The 13,738-nt window shown below is 38.4% G+C and overlaps 1 protein-coding gene across 1 annotated transcript; it reads left to right on the top strand.

Annotated features, from left to right (window-relative positions):
* Nucleotides 1-42: 42 nt before the first annotated feature.
* On the top strand, nucleotides 43-13,606 carry LOC122642740 (probable glycosyltransferase STELLO2). The gene is made up of 4 exons (XM_043836317.1): nucleotides 43-49; nucleotides 8,989-10,752; nucleotides 12,797-12,923; nucleotides 13,020-13,606. Exons 2-4 carry the CDS (start codon nucleotides 9,062-9,064, stop codon nucleotides 13,491-13,493), a joined length of 2,292 nt encoding a protein of 763 aa, XP_043692252.1. The 5' UTR covers nucleotides 43-49; nucleotides 8,989-9,061; the 3' UTR covers nucleotides 13,494-13,606.
* The last annotated feature ends 132 nt before the right edge of the window (nucleotides 13,607-13,738 follow it).

Here is a 13,738-nt window from a genome sequence, read left to right as displayed (position 1 = left end):
ATCATCTTCCTAGGAAGTAGCTCTTCTTCCTCCTCTAAAAAATCTTGAGGTCGAAATCTACCCCTCTTCTTCCACTGGAAACAACAGTGCATCTTTTAGACTGTTTTTTAGTGTGAGTCGAGTTTGATGTTGTCTTTCTGTCCTTTGTTCTTTGAGCATGAACTAGGAAGTACCATTTATGCGTATGGTTGGGGATGAAAGAATATGGTGTTAAGGAGTCTTGGACTAAGCAGCTTATCATTTCATTTGTGCGTATGGTTGGAAGTATAAACCAGTAGAACTCTGGAACAATTAAACCAGTAAATAAAAATTACTTTTAGGTTGTAAGAGCTACATAGTTTTTATAGCATGAGCTGATGATAACAGTGTCATTTGGTGCAATTGTCTAATGGCCTGGGGATATGAGGCATCTTGGTGAGACCCATTAGAACTATGGGTGGTAATCTCTGTCCTATGTCTTTGTTTTTTTTCCCACCCTGCAGGGGCAGAGTTTGGAGCAGCTATTGACAAAATTTTGACAATTGATTACTTAGCATGTAGGTGTTGGAGTCTTCAAGTGTTTGTATGATATGTGGGGAGACTGAGGAATCGGTAGAAACCTTGTCTGATGCAAGTTTACTACTGGTATTTGGAGGGATCGCTTGGTGTGTTTTGAGTTGCGACTAGTCATGAATTGTTCCCCTATATATGATCTGGGTTCTTCAAGAATGAGAAGATGAGAATATAGATGATTAGATGGTGCTATGGTGCTCTGAGGCTGGTGGGAAGGCTTTTACAATATGCTGGTGCAATTGGTTGGCAAAAGATCATAGTCAAACTATGAACATAAAACTAGAAAAAATAAAAAACCCTTTTTGGTTTATTTAAAAAGATCAAAAAGAGGGGGAGAAGATAATCTTCAAACTCCCACACACATCATTTAACAAAAGCTCCAAACCTAAATCAATATGTAGTCATAGAATTTTGCAAAATTCTTTAATCTGGTCCTACAATGGAGCTTACAATGTTAAATACTGTTTAATATAACTTAAAACACTTTAAATAATGAGAGGGGGCATTCAAGATACTATCAACTCTCTCACCATAGAAACCTATTAAGAAAAATATTTTTTTAAAAAGGGTCAAGGATATTGCATGTAGCTGTAAGAGTGGTGCCAAAAAATTAGGACAGCAGCCCCTCATGTGCTCCGTTTTCCAGGTAAATCATCTCTCACCTCATTACCTTAAAACTTGATTGGTTGGGCAGGCAAATCATCTCACTCACCTTGTTTGGACAGCAGCCCCTCATAGTTAACTACTGCATGTTTTTATTTGGAACTTCAACAGAACCCACTAGGTCAATTTGAATCATTCTTTCCTCAGTAATAGCATCCACACTTGTTTCAAAGTTTTAACTGTAAGGGCATCCTTTCATCCTTTGTGAGGCTCTATATTTTTTTTTTTGCATTTGGGGTAATTGTTGTGTTCTATTTAGTAGTGTACCTCATGAACATGATTGAAATAAGAATGCTCCTCAGTTTGGGTTCGCTAGGAAGAAGGGGAAAAGTGTCATAGTCCAAGAAACAACATCTCTAAAACATGACTTCTCAATCAGTTTCTCAGTAGCCAACGAAATCCTATGCTTCTCTTGTTGCCAATTAAGATCATTAATATAATAATCTAGCTTCATTTGATTTTGCTCACTGCAATTCTTCAGTTATCTAAACTAGAAATTTCAAGCATATATAAAAATGTTGTGTTAAAACAAAGTCTATATAAAAAGGTAGAGAGGAAAAATGCTTGTATGAATCTTGATGGACTCGAACCATCATCGCCTAGGAACAAACCCAGGTGCTCTTCCGTTTGAGCTAAAGACTCATCTATTTACATAAACATGGATTTTAAGCTTTATTGAGCTGAGAATAAGGGATGAAGAACAAAAGAAGCATCATTGTTTGACCAATATAGGTTTTAAGCTCAAATATGTATGACTAAAGCAAACTATTAAATCAGAATAAGATGGGTAGATTCTGTAATATGACAAAATTCAGTTGAGACTAGGATTCTTGTTCTAAAATCCAATGTTGCTGAATTAGTTGATAAGGTTAAGTAATATGAAACAACAACTAATGATGGATAAACCAGTAGGAGAAATTCAGCAGTAGTAGGGGAATAACAATCTGAAATTAACACTTGAAATCAAAGACCAAACTGAAGTTTTCAAGAAATCACAGCAGTTAAGGATTCTAGATTTGATGGCATTTAAAAATATTCAACATAAGGAGGGGTACAGATAAATAAGATTCATAAAAACATTTGAAGTCAAGGTAAACATATCCAGAATATAGAAACTGGAAAAGAACAGAGTATGGTGGACTAGATAACAAAATTTGGAAATAGAAACTAGAGCACCAACGAGTTGTCAGCACTGATAGATTCACAGTCAAATAGAACTACTCCAGATTTAGAGAGAGAGAAATCAACCAATCCAAATGTACCAGCATTATTTCGAGAATAGAAAACTGTGAGCTACAAACCTACATATACACATAGCAAGTGTTTCAAGGATCCATGTAACCACACTCAACAATTCTTTAAAATATGATGGACATTACATGGTTTAAGAAGAGTAATAAATATGTCCATAGGATTTCAGAGAAGAAAGGGGGGGGGGGGGGGAAGGGAAGCTAAAAATTTGCAATGCCTTGGTTCACTTATCTAACTAAAAAATTAGTTGTTTGATAGAACTTAAATTTGAAATTGGGAATACCTCACAAGATGTCAACAAGAAACTATTCTTAACACAGAGAGAGATAACCGAAATATGCAAAAAAAACACAAACCCTCATATCACTACAAGAAAACTTATTTTTGGCGACGGTTTTTTTTCGTTGCCAAAAATCCAAATCCGTTGCTAAATATGTTGGCGACGGTTTTCTGAGCCGTTGCAATCACCGTTGGCATAAATGGCGCAGCCAAAATTAGGCTACGAAATAAGGGGTTCCGTTGGAAAAAATGTAATTGGCGACGGTTAAAATAATACCGTTGCCCTAAACCATTCTTTAGCAACGGTTAATAATAAGCCGTGGCCGAAGATAATAGTATGGTGACAAAATAAAACATACCGTTGCAGAAAACCATATTTTTAACAACGATATTAACCGTTGTAAAAAAATAAAAAAAAACCGTCGCTACGGGCGATATGGTAAGGCTTTTTGGCAACGGTATAAAAAAAACCGTTGCCAAAACTGAGATAACAAAAAAAAAAAATATTAAAATCAGTATATTTCCTGTAATTACATTAATATACTGGTCCATATGAAAAAAAATAAAATTAACCATACATCCAAATAAGAATACATTTCTTACACTTCACTTAAAAAAAGTAATACAATCATAATTAAAAGAACTCATGACTCTAATTACACTGTATTACCTTTATAGACTTTGTACTCCTCATCAGACATCAGCTGGGTTTATCTTGCAAAACTCATTCAATGGATCAAAATGGTGCGACGTACAGTAGTTTCAAAACAGCATCACCACCTGGGGAATCAACTCTCAAGAGATCTCCTAGACCAGCCATCCAAGAAAGGTTTGGTCATAGCAATCTCTGGTGTGGGAACCCATCAATATGAGAAATCCATCTTCAGTTCTAAGCCAATCTGATTGTATCACTGTATCAATTAAGAGTCAGTGTACCATTAAAACTAAATTTCAAAATAAAATGAGAAAGTTTCATCTATCTATCTGCACTGAAAATTGAAAGCTTTGTATGACTAGCTTTAATCTCTTATAGCTTAGACTAGTCTTGATACTACAAATTCATTACAACTCAACAAGCAGCCTCCTTGTCATTAACTTGTGTGCAAAAGATCTAATAGGTAATATGATTCAAAATCATATCAAAAGATGAAAACAGTAAAAGATCCAATGATACCTTATCCAATGTAACTACCATAGGACAGCAAGGATGAATCAAAAGATGAAAAACAGTAAAAGATCCAATGATAGCTTATTCAATGTAACTACATAGGACAGCTAGGATGAATCAAAATATGAAAACAGTAAAATCCAATATATGATAGCTTATCCAATTGAACTTGGAAGATGACAAAATTTTGAATGTAAGCTCTTAGCAAGACAATGTCTTGCAATTCCACTTTTCCATTCTATATCACAGGTTAACTCATAATTACTAATGTTTCCTCACAAGTCAACCCAATTCTTTTCCAGCTCTTCCCTTGTACATCTACCATTACCAATTTTAGCTATATCAATTATTTGAAGTTACCATAAGTTGTCTTTGTTCATTAACAAAAGCATCCAATTGACCTTCTGGCTTCCATCATCTTTTTTAATTTACTGTTCTTTAAATTGAACAGTCACATAGTCACACACTCACCCCCACCCCTTGCTGCCCCTACAGACACACCCAGACACTCACCTCCACCCCTTGCTACCCCTATACACACTCACCCCAGCCCTTGCTGCCCCTACACACTCACCATACCCACATGTTCCCATCACCATGAAATTCTCCACCATCCAATCCAATCCAACTCAACCCCAACCATTTCCCTGCTTGTTCCATGACATCTAATTACTAGAGCCATTGAAGAATAAACTGTTGGTTGGGGTGCCCCAACTGATTTGCAATAGAAACCCTTCATTTAATAACCAACTATGAATTTGGCACCTTCTTCCTCAATTTACTGTTCTTTAAAAATGAATTACTCAAAGCATTTGATCACTAAAATTAATGGCTGGATCATAAAACAGAGCTGGACTCACATGCAACTAAGAACGAAGAAGAGAATATCTCCTCTGCTGTTCCTCCTATAAAAATCCATTTTTTACAGCTTTGGGTGGCCAGTGGATTGGATTGCAAGTGACCTTCAGGCTCTCCCAATCTTTCCCAAACATGGCTTTTTCCATCCCCATAAAAAACAAGAATTCATAAGCCCACTTCTGCAACTTGCACCTCATCTCCCTAGTTGGGGAGAAAAGGCATTATCAAAAAGAAGAAAGGTGATGAACAAAGTAAAAGTAAAGTAGTGAATTGCAGATTATGTTTTACACACATTAAATAAAGGATAAAGGGAAAACGTAAAAGTGAAGCAAATTTCTTCAATTATATTTCCATCTTTCTAAAGGAGATCCTAACTGTAACAAGAACTGGTAGGAGAAATCAAAAGACAATAATGAGTGAAACAAGAATCATTAATCATCTTTATTTCTAATCAAATTTATATATTTATAAGAAAAATAAAAACAACATTACCAGAAAATAAACACAGAGCTAGCCTTCAAGAATGGGAGAACAGTAGTAGCGGAGACAAGTGAGATACACAAGTGGAGGCCGTTAATTTCAATTTCACCATTTCTTCATTCCTATCAAGAGGTAAGAACATAGAAATAGAAGAAGAAGACAAATGATACTAAGAGAAACAACTAGAAAATCAAACACAGAAATAGAAGAAGATCATCAAGAGGATGAGAATACCTAACCCGGCTTCCTTCCTCAACCGACTGATTAATTCCCTGGATAACAGTCAAAAGAGAAAATCGATAAAGAGATAGAGAGAAATCTATACTGATTAAAAGAAAAAGGATAAAGAGAGAGATAGAGAGAGAAATCAATACTAGTAAAGAATAAAAGATAAAGACAGAAATCATACCTTGCAAAGGCGTCGAAGAATGCCGAGAGGACTGCATAAGATGGGAGTCAGCCAGCCTCCCTGACGGGCTTGCAATGATTCCACAAAGAATGGGGCGCATGGGTAGCTCAAAGAGGCGAGATGTAGATCCTTGGAGGATAGGGTTAAGGTTGAACAGAGTAAGATAGAAGGTTTCCAAAAGCGAGAGGGAGAGTAAGAGAAGAAAAGTCAGATAGATCGAGAGGGATAGATAGCGAAGAGAAACAGCGCGCGGGAATGTTTTTTTTTTTTTTGGTAGAAGAGCAGGAATGTTGAAAGACCAAAAAAATAAATACAATCTCTTATAGTAAAAAATAATATGTTGCCCTAAGTGATATAAGGCGACGGTTCTTGTACAACCGTTGGCCAAAATTGATATAAGGCGACGGTTCTTGTAAAACCATTGGCCAAAATAAATACAATCTCTTACACCTTAAGTGATATTAGGCGACGGTTCTTATAAAACCGTTGGTCAAAATAATATAACACAACGGTTTGTATTATGTCGTTGCTACAAATCGTATTTTTCGTAACGGTTATAGAATAGCCGTTGTATTAAATATTTTTTTACGACACTAATATATTTTTCGTCGCCCTAAATGAAATTTGGCGACTCTATGTTGGTGCACGTAGCTATAAATCATATTGGACGACGGATTATATATTACCGTTGCTATAAATCATATTGGGCAACGGATTATATATTACCGTTGCTATAAATTAAATAAGGCGACGAATGGTAAACTACCGTTGCTAAAAATATATATTTGGCTACGGTAAAAATTTTAACCGTAGCCAAAAATGCTTTTTCTTGTAGTGTATTTACACACAAACAGAGAGCGAGAGAACCAGAATATGTGGCAAAACCCTCACATCTACACACAAACAGAGAGAGCGAGAGAGATAACAGAGATTCAGATCCAACAGCAAATTAATTTCAGAGTTCATGTGATGGGCGATAAACCTAGATCGTGTTTGTTAGAGAGAGAGACTAACATTGATTGGGTTCTTGTTAGTGGACGATTCTTCTCACAGTTTGGAGCTCCCAAATCTTTCCAGATCCAGATCTGTATCTCTGTTCCCACCTTCGAGGTTCGACAGACCAGAGGAGGTGAGAGGAGGAAGATGATGGGTGGGTTCGAAAGGACTTAGGTTTGTGAGAGAGAGAGAAATAACAAAGAGAATGCAGGTTATTTCTAGTGGAGGAAGAGAGGCAGCTTTCGACCTCAAGATTTTTCAGAGGAGGAATAAGAGCTACTTCCTAGGAAGATGATCTGGTTTCAGAGGAGGAAGAAAAGCTCCTCGGTTTGGGTTCGCTGGGAAGAAAAGGAAAAGAGCAGTCGTTGGTTTGAGAAAAAAAAAAAAGGAATCGTGGAGGAAGAGTGGCAGATTTCGTCACAAAGGAGCCGAAGGAGGAAGAGGATGGGGGTGGGTTCGAACGAGGAGGAAGAAGAGAAAGCTCATGAAAATGCAATCTAGGGTTTTAAGATGTGAAAATGGGACGATGGGAGGAAGAAAAGAAAATCGTTTATTTTGTTTTAGTTGTAGACCGGTCCGTCTTGGTAAACCCAGACCGATCTATCTTGGTTTGCCATATACTTAAACTGTTAACTCAAAGTTTTTAAAAGTTTACAGCTGTCAAGCTCATGTTACAGGGCCGGTTAGATCACTGCGATACATAGGCCGTAGAGGCTCTGGATCCATGAGGATACTGGCCTAGACCACACTCTCGGACAGAAAACTATTTTTCATTTAGTAAATAAGGGAAAAGACTGAGCACGTTGCTGAACTACTAAGTCTATCTCTCTCTCTTCTTTTTTTTTTTGATAAGATATCTCTGTCTCCTCACCCCCATAGAAAAGACCCCATCGCCTCTTCAACCAACTCGTCCATTGGCCAGCTGAGCCACCCCTTCCTATCCGCACCTAAAAAATCCCCTACCCCTTCCCATCTAGCTCGCCCATTAGCTAGTTGAGTGGGCGACGTGCCCAACTCCTACCTACTAAATAATTATTAACAGAGAAAAAGGTCTCCTTTGGAAGTGATCACACAATAGGACTACAATAGCAAACTTCACTTCAGGATGCTAACATGTTTTTTTTTTTTGGGATGAAGTTCTTGCACCGGAAGCACAAATAATCGGTATGGCCCCCCTGAATGCCCAATATGTCACCCTTGTTGCGTCCTCTCTTAGTAATTATCGTTTTAAACACGTTTTCTTGCGAGAAAAAACGGCAAACAACAAAATGTATCCAGATGCGCTGCTCCTAGACAAAGAACGTGCATATTTTTATTTTTTTTATAAAAATGTTTCTAACTAGTTAACAATAATAATTCACCAATTTGATTGTTTTTCTTCATCATTCAATCCCTATACTCGATCATATTTTGATTGCCTACCCCTAAATCGGAAGCCGATTTCAGGGTTGATCCCACTTCTATCCGAAAATAACTTGGAATTGTCTTAATCGACTTATTCAGGGCGGGTTTGGTTAAAGGTTTCTTCGGAGACAGATTTGACGGGATCTAGATTCCTTATCTTTTTTCGTATTTGGTTGCTCGAAACACAGTTCCATGTTGGATTCTAAGAATCCACATGAATCCATTTTTCTATGTAATTTTAGAATCCATTAGAATTCACCCCAAGGGGCGAATTCTAAAAAAATCCAAGTTTCTCCACCCAGGTATATATATTGTGACTAAAAATGGATTCTCGTGGCTTCTAAAAATCGCGACCCAACGCCACAACAATGCTCAGCTCTCTATCGATTGTCACTCTCCTTCAGGTCTCTCACTCGCAATCGATGAAGGTAACTCTCTCTCTCTCTCTCTCTCTCTCTAGATCTGTCGTTTTTTCAGCCCTAACGCCATTGAAACTCTAAATCACTTGGTCCTTCGTTTGTTTTCAGTGCATTCATCTAATAGTTTGAAAACAACGCTTTAACGGTATGATTTTAGGACATGTTTTGATAAAATGTGTGGATTTTAGGGTTTTTGTTTTCTAATCCGATTAACACCGATTCGATCCATTTCCACTTTTTATAACCCTACTTGCACAGTATAAAACGTGTCCAAATAAAAACATATTTTTAAAAAAATAAATTAAACAAGGAAATCCCACCTCACTCTACCAGTACAATACCACATCTCCAAGACGCCAACTACCAGTAGTTGTTGAATTCAAGACTAAGCAACCACACCCGTCGGCCGACACTCATCAGACCCAGAGGAGAGAGAAGCTGGGGGAGCGAAGAGATTGCAGTTCAGCTCAATTTGAGAGAGAGAATCTGAAAATTTTCTGTTGAGGGAGTGAAGAAGAAGAAGAAGAAGTGGTTCAGTTCAGTTACGTTGGAGTTTGGGCCTGGATTGGTCTACTATATTCAATGTTGGTCCAAGACCGTTCATCGCCAAAACCATCAAAACCCCAACTCAGAGCACATCCATCTCTCCCTCCAGATCGCTTTTCTGATCCTAAAAACCTCGATTTTTCCACATGGGTGTCTGAGAATTTTTGCAAAATCCTCGCGTTTATCGTTCTTGTTGCTACCGTCGCCACATTGTTCTTCCTCAACAGCGTGGGCAACTCAGCTGCTCTCCTCCAAACCAGAGTGAGAGAGCTTGAGAAGATATCATTCCCTAGAATTAATTGGAATAATATCCAACCCATTAAAGATCAATCCACACCTTACGCATCTTTCCGCTCAGAACGATGGATCGTCGTCTCAGTCTCCAATTACCCAACCGATTTGCTTCGCAATCTTGTGAAGATCAAGGGAGGTTGGCAGGTCCTCGCCGTCGGCACTTCGAAGACCCCCTCGGATTGGAGCCTCAAAGGTGCGATCTTTCTGTCTCTAGAGCAGCAGGCCAATCTAGGGTTCCGAGTTGTCGATCATCTTCCTTATGATTCCTATGTCAGGAAGACTGTTGGGTACCTCTTTGCAATCCAACACGGAGCCAAGAAAATCTTCGATGCTGATGACCGTGGAGAAGTAATCGATGGTGATCTTGGCAAACATTTTGATTTGGAATTGATTGGTGAGGAAGCGAGGCAGGAGCCGATCTTGCAGTACAGCCACGAGAACCCAAATCGAACGGTTGTGAACCCTTATACTCATTTCGGGCAACGATCGGTTTGGCCGAGGGGTCTGCCATTGGAGAATGTTGGAGAACTCGCACACGAGGAGTTCTACACTGAAGTCTATGGTGGTAAGCAGTTCATTCAACAAGGCATATCGAATGGCCTCCCTGATGTTGATTCAATTTTCTATTTCACGCGAAAGGCCGGTTTGGAGGCATTTGATGTCAGATTTGATGAACATGCACCGAAAGTGGCTTTGCCACAAGGTATGATGGTTCCTCTGAATTCGTTCAATACGATTTTTCACTCTCCTGCATTCTGGGCTATGATGCTTCCAGTTTCTGTTAGTACGATGGCTTCCGATGTGTTGAGAGGTTACTGGGCTCAGAGGCTTTTGTGGGAAATCGGTGGTTACGCTGTGGTTTATCCTCCCACGGTTCATCGGTATGATAGGATTGAGGCATACCCATTTTCAGAGGAGAAGGATCTCCATGTGAATGTGGGTCCTTTGATTAAGTTTTTGATTTCATGGAGGTCTTCGAAGCATAGGTTGTTTGAGAAGATCTTGCAATTAAGTTATGCGATGGCAGAGGAGGGGTTCTGGACTGAGTTGGATGTGAAGTTCACTGCAGCTTGGCTTCAAGACTTGCTGGCTGTTGGGTACCAGCAACCGAGGTTGATGTCGCTGGAATTGGATCGGCCACGGCCAACCATTGGTCATGGAGATCGAAAGGAGTTCATCCCTCGAAAGCTTCCATCAGTGCACCTTGGTGTTGAGGAAGTGGGGACCGTAAATTACGAGATAGGAAACCTGATTAAATGGAGGAAAAATTTTGGCAATGTTGTGCTCATCATGTTCTGTAATGGACCTGTGGAACGCACTGCTTTAGAATGGAGATTGCTTTATGGTCGGATATTCAAGACTGTAGTTATTCTGTCAGAGCAGAGCAACGCAGATCTTGCAGTTGAACAGAGCCAATTGTGGCAGACATACAAGTGAGTTACTAACATAAGTTATTTTTTCCTTTCGATTTTCATTTGTCTGCAAACTATTTCATTATCTGGGCAGGCAAGTCATTTTCCATTAATTTCAAGTTAGAAGTAAGTTATAATCATATATGAGCTTGTTATGGCATGAATCCCCTTGGACACACTGGTCATTAAAAGCAACACCTTATATAAGGGTCCTCATTGAACTGGAAAATTTCTCTGATATAATCTACTCTCTTTGACAAGGTTCAGGGGGCATAAATTGGGTTTCTTGTGAATAACTATTCGGATTTTTCTATGAGAATTTCTTTTGAACAGCTGCCCTTGTTCCATCTTTCATAATTTGAGCTGTTTATTCCTTGGGACAGTAGTGATGAATTTTTTAGATTTGTTTCACAAATACAAAATGCAATACTAGTGTCTTACTGATGTCCCTACTATAAGTATTGCTGTTCACTTGTGCAAATCTTTTTGATCGTGGATGCCCCAAAGATTATGAAGCTTTTAAAGGGGCTTCTTGTCCAGACATTTAGTCAGGATAATTACCATGGTGTACCCACTAATATCAGAGTTTTTTGTTTTTTGTTTTTTTTTTCTGTTAAGTGACTGGCTAGAAAATCTCTCTCACCTGTCCATGTTTTTGACACTTTTAAACCTTGTCTCATTTCTGTACCTCAGTACACACTACACACTCTAAAAAAGGCCTTACCCAGTGCACAAGGCTCCCGCGTTTAGCAGGGTCTGGGGAGGGTCAAATGTACGCAGCCTTACCCCTGTTTCCAGGACTTGAATCCGTGACTAAGCATTCAGCAAGTGAGCTAAATGGTCACTTTTAGACCTTGTCTCATTTCTGTACCTCAGTACACAATACACTCTCAAAATGCAAAATTTGTTTTTCTTTGGTCCGCTGGACCTTTTGTTGTTGGTGTACTAAATGGTCATATGATAGAGCCAATAGAAAAAAATTGATATATCCGTGGTACTGGAATTGAAGGTCACATGCTTGCATCATTCCTTTCTATTGGTGTATTGATAGTTAGTTGATATCAAAGACAAATGCAGTTCTTTTCTATAGGCCTTTTGTACCAAAGAACTGAAGAAGGACATGCTCTAAAATGTAAGTACATCTAGTACAACAAATGCACTGGGATAAGGCTGAGTTGTTGTTGTTGTTGTTGTTGTGAAGTTGGGATGATGGACTTCATACTCTAGTTTGAGCTATGGTTTGTGGGCTTGATAATCAAAACTATAAATAGAGTTTCCAGGACAACCTTGAGACTGTTAATGAGTTTTCAGTTTTGTATGTTTTGATGTATTTTTGGTGATTGTATGAGTACTTGAAGTTTATCTTTTAATTGTCAAATCTTTTATGTGTTTCGTAAGTGGCAATCTGTTTTTAGCTTCGTAGTTTTAATGTGATAAATTTGTTTGGTCTTTTATTTCTTTGAAACCATATCTTGAGTCTTGACTATGCATATAGTGGTACTTTAGTCTTTTAATACTTTTCGATAATTTGGATTTTTTTTCCTTATCTATTCTGTTTTCCAGTGTTGGGAAGGTGATTGTTATGTGATGTTGTAGTTGATGCCACAGTCGGTGTAGCATCAGTTGGTTATTTTTATATTTTTCTGTAGGTGGTTAACAAAGTTGTGTAACACTTCTATGTAAGTAATAAATAAAAAATATAAGCTTGTTTAAGGAGATATCTCAATTCTTGTATCATGTTGGTTCTATATGAACTCGAACCTGAAATTATCTATTTGATATAGACTTCACCATGCTTAGTATTTCATGCTGTTGCAGTCGCTCCCCCTCCCCCCACAATAATTTCATTGTAGTGTGTTAGCTATTACTTCCGTAATCATCATCATAACATGGAGACAATATTTTACTGTCGGTCCTAATTGAAAGCAATACGATACCACTGGAAAAGCATTACTTACCGTACAATGTCACCCTCGTCTGTTTTTATATAATACAGTAGAGATACCCATTCTCTTCATTCTTTTCCCCAAGATTTATTTTCCAATCTTTTACTCTTATATTACAGGTTTCTACCCAAGATCTTCAATAGGTTCACAAGTGCAGAAGGATTTCTGTTCCTCCAGGATGATACCGTTCTTAACTACTGGAATCTGCTACAAGCAGACAAGACTAAACTTTGGATTACCGAGACGGTAAACTCCAATCGTGGCCCTTGAGCACCCTGATCAAATTCCTATCACTTCCTCTCACTGCTCATGAGTTCTAAATTTTGTAACTTTTGTTCTCAGGTTCCCGAGTCTTGGGTCACTGTCTCAACCATTGGGAACGACTCGGCATGGTTTTCAAGACAGGCAGACATGGTGAAGAAAGTTGTCAGTATGATGCCAGTCCACTTTCAGGTTAGTTACAAGGAGAGCAGCATGGGCAAGCAGAACCTGATCCTCTGCAGTTCCGAGGTTTTTTATGTTCCTCAGCGCTTTGTTGGGGACTTTGTGGATCTTGTAGGTCTGGTCGGCGATTTAGAAATCCATCAAAAGGTTGCAGTACCCATGTTCTTCATGGCAATGGATTCACTACGTAATTTTGATTCTGTGTTAAGTACAATGATTTACAAAACAGAAGCACCATCTAACAATTATTCGAGCTTTTATTCTGCTCAAGTACCCGCAGTGCATCCATGGAATGTGTCCAATGAGCCTGATTTTATAAAGCTGGTCAGAATCATGGCAACAGGCGATCCACTTCTAATGGAGCTGGTTTAATGGTGGGAAGTCTTCCATTTTGGACACGATGGAAGAAATATGTACCACTGTGGTTGCTGTCATACCACATTCTGTATTTTTTTTCTTATTTTTATTTTTGTAAAATTTTGTGAAGGGGGTGTTGGTTTTTATTTCCTTCTTCTTTTTTTTTATATATTTTTTTGTACATTTATGTTGTATTATTCATTTACTGGCTGGAATAGTTCCCATCCCCCACCCCCCCCAAAAAAAAAAAAAAACAGAAA

This window comes from Telopea speciosissima, chromosome 10 (assembly GCF_018873765.1).
Source record: "Telopea speciosissima isolate NSW1024214 ecotype Mountain lineage chromosome 10, Tspe_v1, whole genome shotgun sequence".
NCBI classification, from domain to species: Eukaryota; Viridiplantae; Streptophyta; class Magnoliopsida; order Proteales; family Proteaceae; genus Telopea; species Telopea speciosissima.
The sequence above is the reverse complement of the archived record's forward strand: the minus strand, read 5'-3'. Positions and strand labels throughout refer to the sequence as shown.

Excerpts from the sequence above, each read along its gene's own strand:
- LOC122642740 (XM_043836317.1), top strand. The coding sequence starts at position 9,062 with ATGTTGGTCCAAGACCGTTCATCGCCAAAACCATCAAAACCCCAACTC. Across the intron at positions 10,753-12,796 it reads CAATTGTGGCAGACATACAA|GTTTCTACCCAAGATCTTCA; the intron begins GTGAGTTACTAA and ends CTTATATTACAG. Across the intron at positions 12,924-13,019 it reads AACTTTGGATTACCGAGACG|GTTCCCGAGTCTTGGGTCAC; the intron begins GTAAACTCCAAT and ends TTTTGTTCTCAG.